This window comes from Scyliorhinus torazame, chromosome 15, assembly GCF_047496885.1.
Source record: "Scyliorhinus torazame isolate Kashiwa2021f chromosome 15, sScyTor2.1, whole genome shotgun sequence".
Taxonomy (NCBI): domain Eukaryota; kingdom Metazoa; phylum Chordata; class Chondrichthyes; order Carcharhiniformes; family Scyliorhinidae; genus Scyliorhinus; species Scyliorhinus torazame.
The window spans coordinates 19,238,736-19,262,128 of NC_092721.1; the positions used below are offsets into that span (position 1 = coordinate 19,238,736).

Sequence of the window (23,393 nt, forward strand, 5' to 3'; positions counted from 1 at the left end):
TGGACTTCACCCCAGTTGTGTTGTTTAACATTAGGCCCTTTAACCCTCACCTCTCATATCCCCTCACAAGAGGGCAGCCCGGTGGTGCAGTGGGTTAGCCCTGCTGCCTCACGGCGCCGAGGTCCCAGGTTCGGTCCCGGCTCTGGGTCACTGTCCGTGTGGAGTTTCCACATTCACCCTGTGTTTGCATGGGTTTCGCCCCCACAACCCAAAGATGTGCAAGGTAGATGGATTGGCCACGTTAAATTGCCCCTGAATTGGAAAAAATGAATTGGGTACTCCAAATTTCAAAAAAAAAATATCCCCTCACAATCCCCAGCCCCCACCACCACCCATTTCCCATTCCCCATCCTCGCTGACACAGGCAAGTCCACATCCCTCCACCCAGCCCCAATGACTTCTCATACACTTGTTAGGAAAACAAAGGTAATTTTAAGGGATGTATTGGTAAACATTAGAAATAAGCGGCTGGAATCTTCGTAGCCCAGCGCCGGCAAGATCCGCGATCGGGCGGAGAATCGAGTGTCGTGAAAAAAATGGGTGCCCGATGCACAATTCCACTTCTGGCAGCGGCATCAAAGTTTGTGCCCCGTGCCAGTGCGAGGATGCAAGAAGGTCAAATTGACCCATTTGCAACCTATTAACGGGTTGGACACTGGATTCTCCATGCCTGCACAATTCTCTGGTCCTCTGAGCCAGGATTCATGTGGGCGTGGATTGGCGCAGGTATTTATCAGTGTGGTCCTGGCACAGTGGACCTCACGGTGGGCCAGGGAGGTAAATCTTGAGATAAGTGCCCTCAAAGTTCAACGGAGGGCCCCTCCCCCCACAATGTAAATCTTGCCCACCCCACCCCACCAGACATCCCATCAGAAACACACATAACAGAAACCCCCACTGACAGAGACTCCCATAAGAGAGACCCCCATAAGAGAGACCTCCACCAGAGATCCCCACTGGCGACCCCATAACAGAGACCCCATCCAAAGACACCCATAATAGAGACCCCCCCCCCCCCCCCCCACCCCCTCTGCCCCATAACAGAGACCCCGGCCTGGAAGCGAGAGAGCTGACCAGACAGAAACAGTGAAAAAATAATTGACATTATCCAATTGGTAACAAACACTATCTCCATAGAGGGCTCTGGTCAATCTGGATGAGACTGTAGTTCAATCTAACAACATCATCCATTCTTTCGAGAAGCCAATGAAACAATCTGCAGGTCAAATTCAAACCATGTATGTGATGAAAAATCTTTCAATACTTGTGATTTGCTTCCAAATGCACAGCTGACATTTCGGCACAATGAACTGGGTCTGCTTAATACTCATTAGGTTGACTCCCTCTTCCACAGAACCTGGTCAAATCTCCAGGTGTAAATCCAAGGCGGAACTTAATTGCAAACGCCTTAGCAATAAATAAAATAACTTACTTTAATGAAATTGTGAGGCGTATTTGTGGCAACGGAGGAAATGATATTGAGATTTCATGAACCAGTTACTCAGCATCCTGAGAAAGGACTTAACCAAATGACAGGCATGCCTATTTGTTCAGTCAGTATCATCATACTCATTAAGCTTTGCCGGCTACCTGGAGGAATTTTAATTTCCTATCGCCAAGTTATCACCTTGTTGTTTCCTTCATCTCAAAGAGACATTCTTTACATTTCCCCTGAGGAGGGCGTCCATGAACTGGGAATCAGCCAGTTTGAGAAGTGTGGCCTTCAATCTTCACTAGCTGGTCAGCAGGTACCAAGCATTCCTTGTGAGCGGAATGGTAAGCAACTAGCTCCACATTAAAATGTGCAAGCACATTTCCGCCATTCTCCTGCTCACAGGAATGGCAAAACATTCGGAACAAAATGAGGGAAAGATATTTTGAGAAATACCTGGGCCGGAATTCTCCGACCCCCCGCCGGGCCGCGCGAATCGCGCCATGCCACCCCGATGCTGGGACGCAATTCTCTGTAGAGCGGAGAAGAGGCGCCACTGGGGCCGGCGTGGTCTGCGCAGCGCCGGTCGGGGTATGCGGCGACTCACCGGCCCGGGTGGGCCGAGTGGCCATCAACAAAAGGCCGAGTCCCGCCGGCGCCATTCTAACATCCTCTGAGCCGGCGTGACCTCGGCGTTGAAGGGTCCGGGGGCGGACTGTGGGGTGAGGGAGGGGGGGGGGGGGGGTCCGACCCCGGGGGGGGCCTCTGTAGTGGCCCTGCCTGCGATCGGGGCCCACCAATCGGTGGGACTCCTTTCCTCTGTGCTGGCTCCTGTAGCCCTGCGCCATTTGGAGTCGGGGCCGACGCGGGGAAGAAGGCCACTGCACATGCGCTAGTTGGCGCCGGCCCAACTGCGTGTGCGCAGACCCCACGGCGCCAGGATCGGCAGCTGGAGCGGCTTGGGCCGCTGTGGCTACCCCACTGTGGCCCGGAGAATTGGGTCTCAGAACGGGCACCAATGCCGGAGTAAAACACTCCCGTTTTTACGCTGACGTCGGCACTTAGCCGCCCGATGGGAGAATCGCGCCCCTCATTTCTGAGACCCCTGTTCATGATTAAATACCTTGTTGATTAATACGTTGAATAAGATGGAAAATAATTAGAAAAACAAGATTTGGTTCTGGACATACTGTACAACTTAAAGTTCAAATAACTCTGCAATTAGATCAAATGGTCAGCGACCTGAAATCTTCGGGCACCAGTAGTGGGAAGCTTGGCAGACCGGGGAAACTAATTTAACATGGAGCCGACAATCACTTCCCTGACGCAGGCTGGACATGGAAACACTCCCATTCCATTCCTGCCACCGAACTTAGACTTCTGAGTGGAAGATTTTGCCCGTTTCGTTGTCTATTTTTCTCTCTCCACGGTTGCTGCCTCACTTGCTGCATATTTCCTGTTTACATTTCATTTTCTGTTTATATTTCAGATTTCCAACATCCACAGTATTTTGGTTATGTCCAATATTACATATACCAAGAATTCACATAATGTGGCAGATTGCTACAAATTTGAACCCAGTGAGTTGTTTTACTGTAGTACAGGAAACCAGATTGTGTTCTTGCGAGATTCAAATAAAGATACTGTACTCCTGCATTTTGATCAACTCATTGGCCCATTAAACAACAATTCCAATCATTTCTTTTATCAGAAATCATCATATATCTTGTGTAAGGAATGCAAGTATGCTGTCAACAAAGTCACTGTGTCACCTGCTAAATATTAACTGCTCACTCACAGTAATCGAAGCATATGCACACAGTAACAAATCGCAGGAATGTTTTAAGCAAAATCTTTGGGACATGTGAATTAATTTTCCCTCTTCAGCCACAGAACCCTCAGTGGTGGGTACAGTTCCATTCTGGTGCTGATAGTGCGGATTTTCAGAAAATAAATCTCTCGTTGCTTCATCCCTCTCAGAAATTAAGACAGGAAATGACCCTGTATTGAGTTATATACCTCACTTAGCCAACAATCCCATCACAAAAGCTTACATCTGTAAAATACATGAGGGGCACTGGCCACAGATATTTCAGTGTTGCACCTTAACATAGGTATAGTCGAACCATTAGTCACTATGCAGATGTCTACATATGCAGCCAATGTTTCACAGTAATCTCAATTAATGGCTACAGAAGGTAATAGATTTCACCTCTGTTTCACTGTTCTTTCCTTACATTTTGTTGCTCCAGTATATACCTAGCAATAGTGCTCAATGGAATTTTCTTAAGTTTGGCTTGGAATTTTGCTTTTGGATGTTAATGTGACAAAAACGATCAGCTTAACATAAGGTACATTTTCCATTGTCAAAAGAAGATTAAAATATGCATTAGTCAGTACAGCAGCCATCGGTAACAGTAAGTTATGGGGGAAAATGTATCTGGTTAATAAGTGGTACATAGCTTTTGACGGATATTCCATCTTTCTCAGTCCAAGGTTCACATTTGATGATGGGCAGCAGCAACCATGATAACTTGCGACGGTGCATTTCCAATTTGATATCTGCTCATTGGTAGTTTTCATGATTAAAAGAAACTTGCGGAAGGCATGGAAGTGAAAATGGTCTTGGCTGGAATATTAATGAGTTGGTAGTTTATGCCTCGTGCCCACTGTGAACTGAACCACTTCCTACTTTAACAAATCATTCAGCTAACTTGCCTCACTTTTCTATCAGGCTTTCGTCAGTGCTAGCACCTAGATCCACCTGGATTGAATGTGTATTTTAGCACGATTTATAATCATCTTTATTATTGTCACAAGTGGACGTACATTAACACTGCAATGATGTTACTGTGAAAATCCCCCAGTCGCCACACTCCGGCGCCTGTTCGGGTACACGGAGGGAGAATTAAGAACGTCCAATTCACCTAACAGGCACGTCTTTCGGGATTTGTGGGAGGAAACCGGTCTTTCGGGATTTGTGGGAGGAAACCGGAGCACCTGGAGGAAACCCATGCAGACAAGGGGAGAACGTGCAGACTCCACACAGACAGTGACCCAAACGGGAATCGAACCTGGAACCCTGGTGCTGTGAAGCAACAATGCTAATCACTGTGCTACTGTGCCACCCAAACGTATCTACACCTAGCGTATCTGACTTATATCCCCAAATTCCATTCCACTTTTCTTCCTGCACCTAATAAAGCACTAAGGCAGACTTTAGTCTGTTTCCATAGCTAGTAATTCCTGGAACGGGTCACTAGTCCATTGTCCATCAAACGTGGCTGATCAGGAGTCTCTCCCGATCTTACCGTCAGCCATTGGATGTGTTCGGAAGGATTTCTAGACTGACACACACAAACCGTTTGACCATGTTGTGAATGCACTTTCCTTGACCCATCAAGTCCTGGGTGACTTAAACGCAGAGTGTATGACTCAGAGGCAGGGATGCTTCCCACTGTGCCACAAGACCTCCTCACATCCCAAATTACATTCTCCTATACTCCACCCCTGCCCTTCAACAATCGAGCAATTCAGTTCCCAACACAACCCTTCTTTAAACTTCATTTTGATAAGAATCAAGTCCACTTCAGTTGGATATGTATGCCGTGTTGCTTTTCCTCAGGTTTGATAGAGTGGGAAGCAGTATACAAAGACACCGCAAAGCTAGTGAGGCATATGCTTGAAAAAGCCGGCAACAGTACTTGTTATAAATGAGTCACGTTGAGTCCACACATTGATTACCCTGATGGCTGCGATAATGCCTAACAATACACATTTTTGCAACACTGATGGAGTAGCAGAGCTTTTGGAATGGCAATTGGCACATAATTTACAAATCGACTCAGGGAAGAAATGAGTCTGATGCTATCATTATTGTGAGCTCTGTAACAAAGCTGCTGCCTTGCCTCCCAAAGAGCTTTCAGAGAGTAAAATAGAATCGTAGAATCATTTATGTATGTCTCATTTATGTATTTGGATTAATCTGCAAGATCACAGGTATCCAGAGGATGATGGTATGTGCTTCCATCTACTGGCCCTGGACCTTTTCCAAAATCTTCCCCCTCCAGCACAAAAACAAAATTAACTGTGGGCGGAACCTTGAGCCTGCACTCGCCTTCCGCAGGATGGGCGGCGAGGATGGAAAATCTTGTGAGAATCGGGGAACGTGATTCTTGCCGAGACATCGCGTTTCCAAATTCCCACCGGTGACATCATGGGGTTCACGAGGGCGTGAACCTAATTTTAACAAATTTGAAGGAGTTTTAACATTATTAGTGGCCTCCCCAGCCAAATGAGCTCCCCTCGCTAAATATTCATACCTCGCTGAGGTTTGCAACAGGTTTGGCCAGGTTTGAGGCAGTCGACGGGATCCCTCCGGAGGCTCAGAGCTAAGTATGGCCCCCGGGGGGAGGGGGGTAGAGGAACATGTCCATTGTCACTGCCAACCTGGCAGTGCCAATCTATGCCAGGGGGTAGCTCCAGGGGTCGACCCTTTTGGGAGACGCATGAGAGGATGCCTTGATGTGTGGTGGGTGAGGGGAGAGAGCAGGGATTGGGGGGTGGGGGTTGGGATGTCAGTGGTGAACGTCGAAAGCGGGAGGAAGGGGATGCCAGCGATGAATGTGGTAGGGGTGGGGGGGGGGGGGGGGGAGGGTATGCCAGCGATGAATGTCGAATGCAGGTGTGGGGGAGGGGGGGCAAGAGAGCCCCCAACATCTCCGTGCTGTGTGCCGGGGGCAGTTTGACTGCAGAGCTGGTCGGGGCGCTCTTTAAAGATGGCGCCCGCATCTTTTTGGAGCTGGTATCCGGCTCTATGAGGCCCGGCCCCACCAGAATGATGGTGTGAACCATGCCCACTCAGTTTTCTTTGGCAAGGAGGCTCAAAGCTGGTCAGTGGAGCCGGTTTTCAGTCTGAGCCAGACTGGTAAGATTCCGACCTACACCTAGTGTGCAATTCATTAAACCTTTTACAAATGCAGCAAAACCCCACACAGTATTGAATCTATTCGTGGACCCCCCAAACCTATCCAGCCCTCCCCACCCTCTTCCCCTTTTTCATCCACATCTTATCACTTGACGACATTATTCACCGAGAGACTGCCACATTCCAATGTTGAAACTGTTATCGAGATGCAAGTTCCTGAAATGAGGTCACACTCAAAGGCAAAGCAGCTTTAAAGAATTTGCTCTACTGTAAACTGAACTCAAGATGTAACTGACCCATAGCTGTAATGTGAAATTTCTAAGTTGCCATTTCTGCAAACCAGATGCCCAGCGTAGGTAACAAAAAAAGAATCCTGGAAACATTGCCGATGACTGCTTGAGATTAAAACTATCGAATCAGGAACTCAACCCAGAAGCGTTAATGCCAACTAGGAACACTTGGTCATGTGACGTGATTCAATTTTACCTTTGTAAACACAACTTCTGACCCTTGTCACAAATTATTAAACGAACATAAAGAAATATGCTTCGCATCTCCTCTCACATGGATGCAATCGATCTTTCCTCTCGGTCTGCTGCTTGACTCAATTTACTTCTGTGCAACAGGGTCTGCTACGTGTATGCCACCTCAGCTGCAGAACTGTTAAACTCCACTGCAGGCTAAGATGGAAAAGAAACGTCTGTCACACGAGTTGGCACGGTAAAACGTTTATTTTTCTGCCAATACCTCTGTGATCTAATGTTGATCGTATAGCAGAAAAATCCAATGTGCGCAGAGGTTACAAGATGAGGTAGAAGTCTGACTGCAGCACTTTGGTAACGAAAAGGACAATTGAGCAGTGTGTTTAACAGGCAGCCCGAGGGCTATTGCCAGGTCTGCGCCCCTATCAAGGATTGAGTGTTATCTCCCCCATGTGTTTTTGCTACTCTTAGAATATTGCTGGTAAATTATCTTAAACCAGCTAGTCAATATGATATCTTGATATCTTGGCTTGATGTCTACAGTCTTTGTCCATTCTACTCCCAACTGCGGAATACTGAAATATCACTCTGTACAGAAATAGCATTGCCAGGTGTACGATTGTGTTGGGTATGGGGAAACGAAAAAGGAAATGGGATCTTTCAGCATGCTGGGCTAAGCACTATGGGTTAAATTGCCTCCATTTACCGTGTCAGATTCTACAGGACCTCTGTCAACACACATATACCTCCCAAGTTCATGGTTATCAACTTCTCCGGGCAAATGTAAAGGCTCAACTGTTAATCTCTCCATAATCAAGTAGTCTTCTGAAACATGATTTGGGCTGATGGATGAATGATTATTTGCCCCTGGGCAAGTCACCCCACAGCACAGCAAACAAGGCTGCCTTCAACAGAGGAAAGAAGGGGAGAACTTAGAGAGTAAATGAAAAAGAAAGAAAAAAAGAAAAAGAAAATCCAGCCACGACACCCAATCTCCAGACCAAGTTTCCAAGAATTCTTCCCAGAAATGTCATCCCAGGAAAAAAACACAGTGGAGTTACCACACGGAGAATGTTTGCCTCCACTTGACAGCACACATTGAACCTCGATCTCTCAAATGCCCAAGAGCAAAAGGAGCGTGGGTCTGGTCTTTAAAAAAGGGGCTGAGTTATAAATTATGACACAACCTTGAAATAGGAGAAATTGGTGATTTTGCGGACGGAAATGAGCTTCAGCCTGTTGTCCACAATTTGATTTGCTTCCAGAAAGAAAGCAAGTTACAGCTTCCGTGACTGTATAAATGCTACAAATATAATCAATTATCGTATGGCTAGTCATTTGATGACATTTAAGTAGAAATATTTTCATTGCACTGAACAATGATAAAATATTTTATTTTGCAGAACTAACAAATCCTGTAATTATATATAATGCAAAAGTAGTTTTGGTCCAAGCGGTTCTCAAAATCTTAATTAGGTTCTGTTTTCTGGCAATCAAATGCACTAAAAATAATGTAATAAAGTGCAATGAAACACGTTCATCTCAAGGGTTCAAGTCTCCGAAGGATAAGCTACTGGAGAGCAGAAGTCCATTTTTATGACAGCCTAATTTGCAATTCCCTGCACAAAATGAGAAGAAAGCATTCCCCAGACTGTCAGTGAATGTTGTCATGGAATGGCTTCCGTGGATTTAAATAAACATACAACCTATTCTTTTTGTCCTTTAATTCTTTTCTGCTTTCTGAGTATGAATGTGCAGGATTGTCCTGCTTCACCAGGTTTAAGAAGAAGTAGTTCTGGAGAAACTAGCATGAGTTAACAGCCCACCAACCAAAGATTAACACTGTCATAAAATATTTACCAATTGAATAGGTGTCATATACCTGGCCAACTAACAAGTGTTACTTCTGCCCACTTCACTTTGCATATTATAGGACAAGGGCAAGATTCACCTCTGATAATCATAACAGACAGATGGTTCATGGCTAGTCATCCCATAGAATGTAGACTCTTCACTGAGAATGAGACTTGTGGTTTACCACAGGCCGTTTCGACTCGAGCAGCCTGGCAAATGCTAAGGATTTTTCTGAACACTTGCTACTGGTTTCCCAGTTCTTTTGTGAAGCCAACCATGCAATGTGTGAATGGAGTAAAGTGTAGGTCAGGGGTGGAAGTATCCCATTCCTGAAGGACATTAGTTAACCATTTGTTATTTTAATGACAGCCCGACAGCTTCCACCATCATTCCCAGGTACTAGCTCACAAAAGACTGAGGCAGTGATTTTCCGCCCCCTCCGGCCAGCGGGACCAGAAGTATGGTGGAGCCATATTTAAATGAGCCAACGCTCACTGAAAAATGTTAATCTGGATCTCAGACAGTGAGGGCGAGATCCAGATCGCGACATCTCACAAGATCTCATTAAATCTCGCGAGCCGTTTAAAGCGTCGTGAATCTCACGAGAACCCCCCTGCGAGATTCAACAGCCTCATCACTTCACCAAGGTGGGCGCGGTGAGGCCATTGTATTGCACTCAGTGTGTGAGAGGAGAGTTGTGAGACTGCACAAAGTCAATAAACTATGAAATGGTTGGTTATGTGTCTTGGTTCCGACTTCCCAACCAGCTTGGATCCTGGAACACTGATGCACAAAATCCAAATTCCATCATGTCTGACATCAGGCTCTGCTCACCATTAGTAAACAGTATATTTCCCTTATCTTTCCCCAGTCAGACTGACTCAGTACAGGTATTCTAAGTTCCCTGACAGATCACATATTTCCAGCAATATTTATTCTCAAGTTTTGGTTCTCATTAATATTCCCCATGAGATCTCCATTCCTTCCTCTGCTGATGTTTTCAGTTCCTGACGGGACAACTGCTCCACAAGAATTGACGACCCAGTTGTAGCTCCCCACCACCCCAAAACCCCCTTTCTCCAAATGACCATAATTTATGTTGTGGCGATGCCGGAGTTGGCCTGGGGTGAGCACAGTAAGAAGCCTTACAACACCAGGTTAAAGTCCAACAGGTTTGTTTCAAACACTAGCTTTCGGAGCACTGCTCCTTCCTCAGGTGAATGGAAGGAAGGAGCTGCGCTCCGAAAGCTCGTGTTTGAAACAAACCTGTTGGACTTTAACCTGGTGTTGTAAGACTTCTTACCATAATTTATGTGTTAGCCTAGATACATGAGCAGGCTTACCTGTCATTATTACACATGCGTTTCAGCAGAGGTTGCAGGGTAATGGTCAGGTGTGGGCATCTGAGTCAATTCCCCTCCCCTCCTCTCCCCCTCTATTACTGGTTGAGATGGCCTTCGGGCCAATTGAAAGGCCCTTGCCAAAACAGACTCTGATGAGTTAACCCAGCACAAAACTGACAAACTTCTGGTCTATTTCCCTTTATAACCTTTGCAAAGATAAAAACTTTGGAACCTTCTACTGCTTCCATCACATGCATTTACCCCCAGTTCCTAACTCAAAACATTTTGAGAATGTTTAATTATGATGATCTTGGCAGTAAACTCGAAGGGCATTTGGAAAAACACCAGAAACGTTTTGATAAAATTACCAAGGAAAGTATGAATGGTTAACCTATCACACTCACCTGGCAGCCCATAATCTGGCATCTTAATCTAGTTAGGTATCCAGTATTAGTTTAAATCTACGAGGATGAATGGACGAAAGGTCAGTGGGACTCATATCGAGAAAATGCTCTCTGCTGCCTTGGACTGAACAACAATGTATCATCTCTTTACAGTTGGATAAATTATTAATTTTATCCACCAAACAACATCCTCTTATCGGGATTACTTTATTTATTAGTTGGTCTGATGTATTAGTCAACTGCAGATCCTGTTTTACAACCTTTTGCATAAACCCATACATGTTATTCAAATTGCCTCATTTGTTATGATAGCAATCCACTGTAAGTTGTCCTAACTGCTTGCCCTTCCACAGTACTCATTAGACTAATGAAAACCTTCAAACCAAAGGAAAAAAACCTAAACAACCTGCCAAAAGAGAGGTCTGAGGTTATTATGAAAATTGCAACTCTGGGAGCTGGAGGAAGATCTGTTCATTAATTCATCCTCAGCAAATTGTGAAGCAATTTACTTGCTGTCCTCTGCATTAATGAATTAATCTTTTTAAAAAAACAAAAGCAAAAATGTGTTTTCTTTTTAAAGGGACACTCTTCCGCTTATTCTGAAGAAGTTTCAATTATTCTAAATTATAAACATGCTTGGCACTATTACCAACAAGAAAATGTCTGGATAATAATTTGTTTGAGAGGCAGAAGGAAAATAATGAAATCCCGCAAGAATGTTTTGAGTCATGTGATGTTGACTTAGGGAATTACTTCAATTACCTTACACTGACTAAATTCTGCAAACCATATCCATTTTTATAATTAGGTTACACAGTAACTAATGTTCAGAGCAGTCAAGAGTGTATGGATGGAAAACAGGGAGCCCTTGATAGATTCCCCATAACTGTTGAGCAGTAGAAAATTAGAATGATCCAGATTTTGATGGACTTGGACATAAGTCTTGTTCGACTTTTTTTCAACACTTTTCATCTCAAAGAATTTTTGTTCTGCAGGTTGTTGGAAGTACAAGCTGGTAACAGTGTAACAAGGACAACAAGACATCCGAGACCTCAGTAAATAATGGAACTAATGGTTTGTCTCCTTGATGAGGGAGATATAAAGATTTACAAATAAACAGAAGAAAGACTGTCAATGAGACTAAATTAGAGTGGATTTATTCCCTGTCAAATCATTTACAGAAAGAAAATTAAGAGAGAGAGAAAGGCAGATTGAATAAAGATAAAAAGGAAATGGAAGAGTTTTTCTTTTCCCCCAAATCTAACAGATTGAGAAACTCCAACAATAATTCACTATCTGCATGAATGATATGCCACATTTTTAATTGGTCACCTGCTCAGTCAAGAGAGGTTGATTTTCAGCCATTAACAATTTCCACCTGATTAAAAGGTACTTAGCTGTTAATTACTGGACTTAACTTCCTGTGGTGAGTTCATTGGAAAATTCATGTGCAAATAAAGCCACCTCAAGAAACCCATGGGGAGGTTTAGTGCAAGATTGTGTTTTTTCCAAGTTAAAGGCGGCACTGTGCAAATCCGCCAGCAAGTTGTGGTCATTAACAATTCACACTCTGCTGGAAAATTTACCCATGAAGAATTTTTCCGAAAATTCTGGCCCTTTACGTTTTTCGTTTTCTCCCTGAATGTTCTTCCTTTTTAACTGGCCTCCTCTTCCCTGACTGATGAAAGGGTCTTGTTCTAGGGATGTCAGCAGAACATTAGGCACTACACTCAATGTACAACTCTTGTACAGCCTTGGCAATGATCATTGGAAACTGCTTTAGTGAGTCTCAAATTATCCTCAACTGATGCTGAGCACTCTCCACCCGGGATACCAAGTATTGATGATGGATTTGTGCGCCAATCTGCCAAGGGTGCTATGCTCAATTATCGTCCCTCCATATTGCTTGAACTGATATCCTCTAACTCTGCACAGACTTGGGGGTGAACTTTTAGGGTGGGATTCACCGACTCCCCGCCGGGTCAGAGAATCGCTGGGGGGGTGGGCGGCGTGAATCCCGCCTCGTCACTCTGACGCCGGCTGCCAAATTCTCCGGCGCGGTTTTTGGGCGGAGAACGCACAGCCCCAGTAGGGGGCCGTTGGCAGTGGTCCCCCTGGTGATTCTCCAGGCCCCGATGGGCTGAGCGGCCGCCTGTTTTCGGCCAGTCCCGCCGGCGTGGATTAGACAAGGTCCATACCGGTGGGACTTGGCTTAGAGGGTGGCTTGTGGAGTCTTCGGGGGGGCATGGTGGTATCCGACCCTGGGGGGGCCCCCCACGGTGGCCTGGCCCGCGATCGGGGCCCGCCGATCTGCGGCCGGGCCTGTGCCATGGGGGCTGTCACTCTTTCCCTCCACGCCGTCCTGTATAAGGCTTCGCGATGGCTGGCGCAGAGAAGAAACCCCCGGCACAAGCACAGGAATCACGCCAGCGGTTCTGCGCATGCGCCAGAACATGCTGGCGCTCCTGTGCATGCGTCAACTCACGCCAGCCGGCGGAGGCCCTTCGGCGCCGGTTGGCACAGCGCCAACCACTCCAGCGCCGGCCTAGCGCCGGCCTAGCCCCCAGAAGTACGGAGGATTCCGCATTCCACTCTTTGGCATCCCGCCAATTGCGGGAGAATCCCACCCTAAGTCTTCATGAACTACTAAAAATAATTACTTTATCGCTGAAGTTAGAAAAGCGAGGAAGTTGCTCCTCAACTCGAGCATTATGTCCAATTCTGGACATCACATTTTAGGAAGGACTTGAAGGCTTTAGGAAAGATTTAGAAGAATTCTGCTGGGGATGAGAGAAGTCTGCTATGTGGATAGATAGGCAAAGTTGATATTGTTCTCCTGAGAGAAGGTTGAGAGCAAATGTGACAGAGGTGATCAAAATCATGAGTGGCCTTGATGGAGTAAATGGGGAGGAACAATTTCCATTGCTGGAAGGGTCAAGAATCACAAGATGCAGATTTAAGGTGATCAGCAAAAGAATGAGAGGCGGTATGAGGAAAGGCTTCTTTATGCAGTGAGTGGTTAGGATCAGGAATGCATTGCGGTAGCGGCAGATTAAATTGTGATTTTCAAAGGGAATTGCCTCATTATCTGATGAGAAAAAAATATATAGAACTAGAAAAAGGCAGGATGGTGGGAATATTGGAGTTGCTCTTACCAAAGCCGACAGATACACATTGGGTCAAAAAGCTTCCTTTGGTTCTGTAACCAGTCTATAAAAATCACAAAAATGTAGAGGAGAGCTTGGGAAGAATGAGCATTAAAGATTATGTGAAGAGGGAAACTTCTAATGGGCACGATCTAACGACATGAAACAGAGTCCCGTGTCGAGTGCGTTTAGTCGGGTGTTTCCCGACGCTCGCAGCGCTGAGAAGGACCCCGCTATCTAATGGGACTCTGTTTTATTTTGGGGCCTCAGCGGGGAACGCCCCGCCGAGGCTGCACTTAGTCTTCACCCTGATCGCGAGACCCCCCAATGCAACTCCCGGACACCACCAATGCCCCAACTTACCTATAAGGGGTCATCAAGCTCCGACAACAGACCTAAGAAGGTCAGCGCCCGATCCCCAGCATGGGCAAAATGCCACTCGGGCACCTTGGTACTGCCAGCCTGGCACCATATGCCAGGGTGCCCAGGTGGCACTGCCAGGATGCAAAGGTGGCACTGCCAGAGTGCCCAGGTGGCATCAGGCATGCCAGAGTATCATCCTGCCTAGAGCCCAGCCACCCAGGGGCTCCTAATCCCCTGGGAGACACCTCTCAAGCGCTGGTACGCCTGGTCCCCATTTGAGCAGGCCTGTGCTAACTGGAGCTCGCTTGAGGTCTCCAAAGGCACAGGGGTTAGATCCCGTGCCTTGGGTAACTCCAGCGAGTGCATATTAAAGTGTGCCTTACTGCAGCACTTTAATATGCAGATTAGTCGGATCTGGGTTGGTGGGATCCAGATTGTGGTGCCTCGCGATATCCCGCTAGATCTTGCAAGGTGTGGCGTGCTGGGTAAATCCCCAACGAGGCCTCTCCCGGGATGTACCAGCTGCTTCCCATCCCAATTCCAGTGGGATGTAGCCAGGAAACAGCACCCTATGGACGGGATTTGCCGGCTGTTCACGCCGGCGGGATATCCAAGTCCCACACTCGTGCATGGGTTTCCCGGCTACGAGGAGTGCAGTCACCGGGAAATCCTGTTGACAATGGCGGGGTCGGTAGATCCCACTGGCCGGCCACCTCCGACACCGAAAAACAAGCGGCAGGGTTGCTTCTTTCTCTTACCCAGGATATTTGGGTTGACACAATTAATTGGTGTTGTTTTGAACTATTGTTATTGGGCAGGAAAAGGTGACAGTGGTTTTTTAACCACCTATTTTACATTCGGGCAAGTTTCCAAGGCCTTGACGGCAAAGGGTGTAAAAAGAGTTGTGCCGCTGATGCCAATTTGCCAACCGCTATTTCTTCCAGTGGTGTAGGGTTAGGGTTAGGGTCCAGATTTGGAGCAAGGTTCAAATATTGGTTCATGCACTGAGTGAGTCAAGGCAACAGATTCAAGGCACAATTGTAAGTGCTAACTCTTGCTCTAAAGAAGAGGCAAAAAGTATAAGAAAAATCAGAATGGGGAATTCATGCCTGGGAAGTTGGCTCTGTTTGTGATTCCACTAAGGACTGAGTTTTACAACAACCCTACCGCTGCCAGGCATGTTTAAGCAGGAGCCCACCTTCCATTTTTATATAAATTGAATCAATTGAGCTTCTTCCCAGGTCAATTGAATGGACTAATACTGTCCGTGCCCTAAAATGTTTGGCACGTGGGAGTGAGCAGGCAGCATTTAAAGGGAACTGCTTAAAAGGTAGGAAGGGTGTGCCCACTGTGCATTGCTTGTATCCCCTCACTATGATACCCCTCCATTTTTGCCTGGCCTGCAATCCCCCCCCTCCACCTCCCGACTCCCAGGCCCTCCCGGCCCTTCCCTGGCTCCACACAGCGCTAACGCCCCCTTCCTGGGCTTCCCATTCCCTCCCTGTCCAATAACTCCAACATACGCCTCTCCAGGATCTCTTCATCAAGGGTCTGCTTCCAGCCCAGAAGCACCCGCTATCATGCTGAGTTCCTGCTTTGCTTGGGCGGCTGAAACTGACAGTTCTCTAGGGTGGGATGGCTTCCCACTGAGGGGCAATATACACTCTCTGTGCTGATTTTAACCAGCCAACAGTGCATTATGCCTGTGGGCCGGCTTCTTTCGTGTGCACCAGCTGCTGACCAAACCTTACAATGGAGGTGTGCAGGGGGAGGGGGGGGGGGGGGGGGGGGGGGTGGCGTGCAGTGATGAGAGCGATTCGCTCCCTATCTACCATAATGTCAGATCCAGCCCTATGAGTTTGTTCCATCAGCCAGGTATGTGGGCAAGTGGACCTCAGGGTGAGAGACATATTAGAACAATAAAAAAGAGCATTATATTCTTTTGGGTCAGTGTTCTGGTGTCTTGCAGATTTAGATTTGTTCCCCCTAATACGCCAAATTTCACAGCAAATACTCTTTCTATTGCTAAAAGACTCAATCTCTAAGGTAACCGAAGGTAGTATTTCATGTATTGGTATACGTTTGTCTTCCAGCCGATAACAATCTTTTTTCTCATGGTTTTATTGCTAGACAACAAGTTGCAGGGGGAATAATGGTTTAAGGGAGCCTACCGTGTTCCTGACATTAGCTTGGAGCTAGGAGTTAAACCGCTATCTCCACACTTTACCAAGCATCAGGTAAGAGCAAAGCATTAGAATTCATTCTGTCATGCATTCCTACACCACCAAATGGGGTGCTTTAGGCAAAGAACATTCCTTATCACCTGAGTGAGCCCAGGAGACATAAACTGTTGAGTGTTGGAATCTTAGATTAGTTTGACTCTATCTTTGACTATATCCACAGTGTGGTGCATACTGATATGTTAAAATAAAATGTGTAAATAGTGAGTGATTTTTGTGATCGAGAGATTGGAGCAGATTTCAAATTTCCAATGGTTAAGACATAAGCTGGTGTGCGTAACCTTTATACCGATGGAGATTGATGCGAGTCCTGGAGATTTCACTTTGCAAGTCTCTCTTCCTGGCATGTCTTCTCACACGATGGGTGTGTGGGTCAGTGATAACACTCTAGGGTCTATCATGGGACCCATGCCTCCATCTAGCAATAATGTAAGCCAGGACTCTCACCTCTCAAAATTACCCTTTAGAAGTGCAGCCAGGAAGATCACACGGGCTGAGCAATAACTTAGGTTTCATTGTCTTTGGCAGCAAACCATTTGGGCAAATACCCAAGCTAATGAAATAAGATTATACTAGTGAAAACACATTTTGTTTTTCGAACCTGCAAGCACTGGAGCTAATTTATCCGAAGGTGTTTTGCACATGGGAAAACACACCTAGAATGCATTGTGCTTCCTTTCATTCAAACACTGGAATGTAACGTCCTTGGTATTCCAATGTTATTTAATAAGTATCTCCACAAGTGAGACTGACTAGATAAAACGTCATGAGCTATGGCTAGGATTTTAAGTGGAGATATTTATGATAACTCATAGCTGGATGAAGTTTCATACTCGGAGTAAGATTTCAGCTGAAAAGCATTTTAATAAGCGAGTCAAGGACTTGCTTTGTCACACATGGATGAAACATATCTATTATTACCTCCATCATGATATGGTGTCACTCAAAAGTTCAATATGCAAGATAAGGGCCCATGGAGTTGGGGATCATATAGCGGCATGGAGACAGATTGGTTAAAGGACAGGAAGCAAAGAGTAGGGATAAATGGGGGATAATTACGGTGGCAGGCTGTGACTAGTGGAGTGCCTCAAGGATCGGTGCTGGCGCCTCAGCTATTTACAACCTGTATTAGTGACATAGAAAAAGAGACTGAAAGCATGGTATCTAGGTTTGCTTATCATGCAGAGTAAGGTGGAAATGTAGGATAGCAAGTGACTGCAAACCAGTATCGTCAGATTAAATGAGTGGGTGACAAAGTGGCAGAAGGAGTATAATGTGGGGAAGTTTGAGGTTGTTCACTTTAGCAGAAAGAACAGGAAAAAATAATATTTTTTTTAGCCATGCAAAACTTAAAATTTTTCATGTTCAGATTAAATTGTATGGAGCTGTAGAAGGAACAGAGAATTGGAAAGGCAATTGACATGCTGGCCTTTTTTGCGAAGGGTTGGAGTACAAGAATAAAGGAATGTCTGCAACAAATATACCGGGTTTTGGTGAGACCACGCCATGGAATGATGTGTTCTGTTTTGGTCTCCAAATCTAAGGAAGAATATACTTCCTGATGAGACAATGCAATGAAGGTTCACTTGATTGGTACCTGGGATGAGAGGGCTGACCTATCATGAGAAACTGAGTAAAAGTGGGCCTATATTCCCTGGAATTTCGAAGAATGAGAGGTGATGTTTGTGACGCCGAGAGCAGACGCTGCATGAGAGGTTATTTCCCCTGCCTGGGAATTCTGGAACACAGGAACGGAATCTCAGGACAGAATTAGGACAGAGAGGAGGAGAAATTTCTTCATTCAGAGGATTTTGAATATTTGGAATGGTCCAGCCGAAAGAATTGTTCATGTTCCATTGGTGAGTATATTCAAGACTGAGTAGACAGAATTTTACAACACCACCCACCACCCCCCCACCCCCCCTTCCCTACCCTCCCCACTGGCAGTTTCGAATGTGGGGACTACTGTCCAAGGGCAGATGGAAGCCCAACCTGTTACCAATCAACGCTCAATTGAACGTGAAATGGCAACGGGCCTGTCAGCGTCCACCCCGCTGACTCTCAGGTGCTGAGCACTCCCACACGCAGGCAATTCAGGTCACAGGTTCTGATCTCTCAGATAATCAAGGGATATAGGGATCAGGAAAGAAGATCAGCCGTGATTGTCCTGAAGCAGTCCCGAGGGGACGAATGATCCACTCCGGATTTTACTTCTTATTTTCTCATGTAACCTGTAATTACCTTTTTCTTTAAAGGTTTCAACTGGTTGAGAATTAATTACTTTTTTTAGGAACAGAATCCTAATTGGTAATCATGTGCATCACTATTATGGTTAAGCGTTCATGTATGACTTTATATTCACTTCAGATACTCTGCACGAACATTCAATAAAAATGACTTATATATTGTTGCATTGATGTTCCTCCACAGTGTGTGGGAGAAAATGACTATTTTATTGAACTCGGATGCTACATGCCCAGTGCTTATTCTCACAAGGTTTTAGTATTGGTGTTCATCTGCTTGAACTATCGCTGCAATGGGCAGCCGAAAAATATTGTTACTTTTCAGAGGATGGCAAATGATTTCATTTCTTCCATTCGTTTGCCACTGAAAGATCCTGAGGGTGACTTTCGTCTTTCCACTGACCTATGGTGAGGTGAGTGTGGTTTGGAGACTGGGGGTGGAAGCCTTTCATGGCCTCAGGATGTCCCAAAGCTTCTCCCCGTGCCTGTGTGGGTCTCACCCCCACAACCCAAATATGTGGAGGGTGGGTGCATTGACCACGCTAAACTGCCCCTTAATTGGAAAAAAAAAAGAATTGGGTACTCTAAATTTATTTCAAAATATGGGGCTGGATTCGCTGTTGGCTGATGCCGAAATCGCAAAACGCCATCAGGCGGAGAATAGCTTTCGACTCTAAAATCACGATGTGACGGCAAATCGCAATTCTCCCTCACCTCGGCGGCAATGCAGTCCAGAATGCATGTACAGTAAACACCGTTTGCTTATCATTAGCGGACCCGGCCCGGTATTGTCCGGGGAACTGTGATTCTCCGCCTCCAATCGGCCAAGTTCCTGACAGCGCTGTTCACTTGTGCTTGCAAAAATTGTGAAACTGGCGTCATGGCGGCTGAGGGAAAGAGAGGGGGTAGGGAAAGTGCCCAACATCGCTGACAGTTGTGACGATGGCTTGGAGGCTTCTGCCAGGACTGGGAGGAGTGGCGGAAGGTGGCTAGAAGGTGGGCTATGGGGTCAGGGAGTAAGCCCCTGACAGCCCAGTGTGAACTTAGCGCCACGGGTCATATAGGTGCCCCTCTAGGCCACCCCCTAAGTGCCCTCTGGCCCCAGCTGACCCATCATGAGTGTGTGTGGGGGTTGTAATGTGTATATGCTGTTATGGGTCCGGGTTCACAGAACCCCAAAGTGTTTCATGGAGTTCAACCGATCCACAACTTTTAATAGATTGTGGTGTGGGAAGCACACGGCGTATTCTCCAGGTGTGATACAGCAATTATGGACAATGGTTTTTAAAACAAAACAATGTTTATTCTATGAACTCAATTTAACCTTTTAAAAACAAACATTTAATATCTTAACACCCATTACTTCAAAGATAACCCCAAAAGACTACAACACTAAATAATCCTTCAAACTGTTCCTTTAAACATCCAAAAGACTTCACCTTCAAAAACAGACATGAGGTTACATTCAATATATTTATAGTCTTTGGATTTGCAGACATCCACAGACCAGCTCTGTTTCTTCCTGCAGCTCTCAGCAAAACACACAGACACTCCCAGCTTTCTCCTCAAACTGAAACCAAAAGCAGAAGCGAGCTCAGCTCCCCCCACCCTCTGACATCACTTCAGTAATATGATCAGCTCCATTTCTTAAAGGTACATTGCTTAAACATCCATTTCTTAAAGGTACTCTCACATGGCAATGCGGCTGCAACTTGTCAGCGTCCGGATTGTCAATCACGGACCCGGAGAATCCCACACTGTTTTTCATTGGAATCGAGTGTGTTCCACGTGGGGCTAGTCCCGCCACAGTTGCTGAATCGATCCAGGTTCAGCACCAGTTCTGCTGTTGCAAACGTCCACGAATTCTGCGCCAGCATCAACACTTAGGGCTGGGTTCTCCAATTCTGCGGCTATATCTGGACAATGCGTCAGGTCTGCTGACCAAAACGTCGCCCCACGCCCGCACCGATGCTCCATTCGGTGGGGGAGCTAGCAGTTGTGCCACATAACCTACCGATATGGACGCACAATGGGCGGGTCCATGGCTGCGCATGCGCAAGGCGGCGGCCTGTGGCGGCCGCGCCGGACAACATATCTCCAGCCGCGTGTGGACCCAGCCTTACAAAAACTTCTCCCCTGTAACCCCACTCGCCCCCCCTCCCGGACATCAGACCACCCAGCACCTGCTGAATTCCCCCCCCCCCCCCACTGCCAGCGGAACTGCTTCCCCCCCCCCCCCTCGCCGACTGTGACGTCGCTAGACACAGTCCACAGCCACCACGCCAGGTTTACGAAAGTTGAGAGGACACGTGTACCACGCCGTACAGGGAAGTTGGCCCATCGGGCGTGGAGCATCGGGGGAGGGGCTCACTTGACATCCTTGAGGCCGTCCCAAAGGTGTGCGACGTGCTTCTCGAGTACGCCATTTGTAAGGGGACGGAGCATCAAAAGAAACAGCGCTGCCCCCGATTTCACTGTAAACATGGATTCTCCGGCCGATCACCGAATGCGATTTTGGCGTCGGCAATCGGAGAATCCCGCCCTTAGTCTCAGAAATGGAGAAGCCTGCCCAGGATGTCCCAAAGCACTTTAAAGCCATTGAAGTATTTTTGCGTTTACGGCAGCGGGAGGTGACACGCCGTTCGCTGACGGTGGGATTCTATGCTCCGTGGAAGCTGGAGAAGTGGAGCAGCTTCCACCCTAAACACATTAAAGAAGCCATCCTCTATGGACAAGCCCTCCGTATACACAGGATCTGCTCAGACAAGGAAGAGAAAACAGACATCTACAGACGCTGAAAGATGCCCTCGTACGAACGGGATATGGCGCTCGACTCATCGATCGACAGTTCCAACGTACCACAGCAAAAAACCACACCGACCTCCTCAGAAGACAAACACAGAACACAACCGACAGAATACCCTTCGTCGTCCAGTACTTCCCCGGAGTGGAGAAACTACGACATCTTTTTTGCAGCCTTAAACAAAAATGAACATCTTGCCAAGGTCAACCTCACAATTCCACTACTTGTCTTCAAACAACCGCGCAACCTCAAACAGACCAGACCATTGTTTGCAGCAAACTACCCAGCCTTCAGAACAGCGACACCACACAACCCTGCCATGGCAATCTCTGTAAGATGTACCAGATCATCGTCATGGGTACCACCATTACACATGAGAACACCACCCATCCAGTACGTGGTACATACTCGTGCGACTCGGCCACGACTTAATTACCTGCAAAGACTCGCATTCAAAGTATCGTCTTGCATCATTGACTTTGTCTATATATATGTTTCTGGAACCCACCTCTTCATTCACCTGAGGAAGGAGCTGTGCTCCGAAAGCTAGTGATTCGAACCAAACCTGTTGGACTAAAGTGTTGTAAGACTTCTTAATGTGCTCACCCCAGTCCAACGCTAGCATCTCCACATTAAGATGATTAAATTCATTGCAACTAAGAAAAAAGCTCTATGGGTGGGATTTTCAGGTCCCACCTGCCCAGAGGATGGATATTCCCACCCAAGGTCCACGAACCTTTTGCGTGTCTGTCAAATTATCCATCCGACCTGTGGTGATTCCCATGGTATGCGGGACCAGAATATTTAGACCTGTATTTATTACACTGACTCCATGCAGTTTCTGTTCCTTGGACTGGGTACAATGACAGTGTCCAGTCTCCAGACTCCCCGTCTACCTACCCTAAACAAGTACATTTGCAGAAAGCATTACATACCCGGAATATTAAATGAGTTGCTTTATCCTATGAAAGAGAATTATGTAGAGGGAGATCACAGATTGCAGTGGGTCTGAAGTTAGCCAGAAAAATAATGGCGTGTTAAAGCACAAATAATCAGCAAGCAAGTTCAGGGGATGACAGAGAATTACAGATCTCCAGAACTTGCTGGTCGATAACTCTACCTTACTCCATTCAGGAACCTGCTGGATTTACACCCTAATTGTCCATTGAACTGGCCGCAGGAAGTTAAGGTTGCCAATTAGCAGCGCAAGAACCCTTCAAGCTGAAGGGTGCAGGAAAAAGGATGCAGTTCAATAAAAATTGTCCCTGGGGTTGAGAACGAAGCAGAGATTAATGTTGTGACAAGTTGAAAATAAGTCATTTTTCACCGATCACCAGGAGAGGGACCTGCTTGAGTAATTATTGCAGTGAGCGCTGAAACACACATCAGATATTTTACCTTTTTCAGTGTGCATCCTTTTCGCTTCATGTCCTCCATCGTGACAAGCAAGATCTCCTTCCTTGGGCCCAGGTAGGATAGTGGGAGACAGCCCCAGGAGGGCCTGGTTAATTGACAATCCATTCTGATGGACAGCTATCAGTTAAAGTAAACAACGTACTTTTCAGTAACCATGCAGGATAAAACAAGGGAGTTTCAGTAATAGACTTTCATTCCAAGACCTTATTTGCTTCGAATCAGTCAATACCAACGAGTGGTTGCACTTGAGATTTTAATTTTAAAAACACGATGGTAGGATTATTTGTGCCAGTTTTCAGTGTTGTACAAACTGCGGGCGCTGATGGCATTGTTGGCATGTAGCGTAACCATAGTAACACTCCCGAGCCCCACGGGGACACTTCGATTGATCTCCCCGTGGGACTCATGGAACACAAGCTCCCTGCTAGTGGGCAGAGGCCCGCCAGCTGGGGCTCGTGAATTCACCTCAGAAAAGCCGGCCCAAACTGGGACCGGCGTGTTCTCGAGACCCGGTTGGGACCTTTGAGCCGTAAGTCGCGTTGCGGCCTTTACTTTACGTTGGCTTATTAAATGCTGTCTAATTTACCTTCTCGGGCCTCCTGAGCTTTTATAGTAACAAAGGCTGGGTTGATATTGATAACAAAGTAAATAGTCAGCAATCATTTTGTTTCATGTGCTCAGTATCCTGGTCAATCCAATTGCCCAATGGGGTCATCAGGACCCACTTTTCACAAATTAGT

The 23,393-nt window shown here is 46.4% G+C and overlaps 1 protein-coding gene across 5 annotated transcripts in view; it reads right to left on the reverse strand.

Moving 5' to 3' along the window:
* The window catches only part of dachc (dachshund c), a 665,620-nt gene that overhangs the window by 105,393 nt on the left and 536,834 nt on the right, over positions 1-23,393 (reverse strand). For 3 of the 5 annotated variants that reach the window (XM_072476123.1, XM_072476127.1, XM_072476124.1), the window contains one exon: positions 22,636-22,770. The exons of the other annotated variants lie outside the window; for them this stretch is intronic. In XM_072476123.1, the coding sequence (XP_072332224.1) occupies positions 22,636-22,770 (135 nt within the window). The remainder of the gene's footprint in view (positions 1-22,635; positions 22,771-23,393) is intronic. 5 annotated transcript variants of the gene reach the window in all.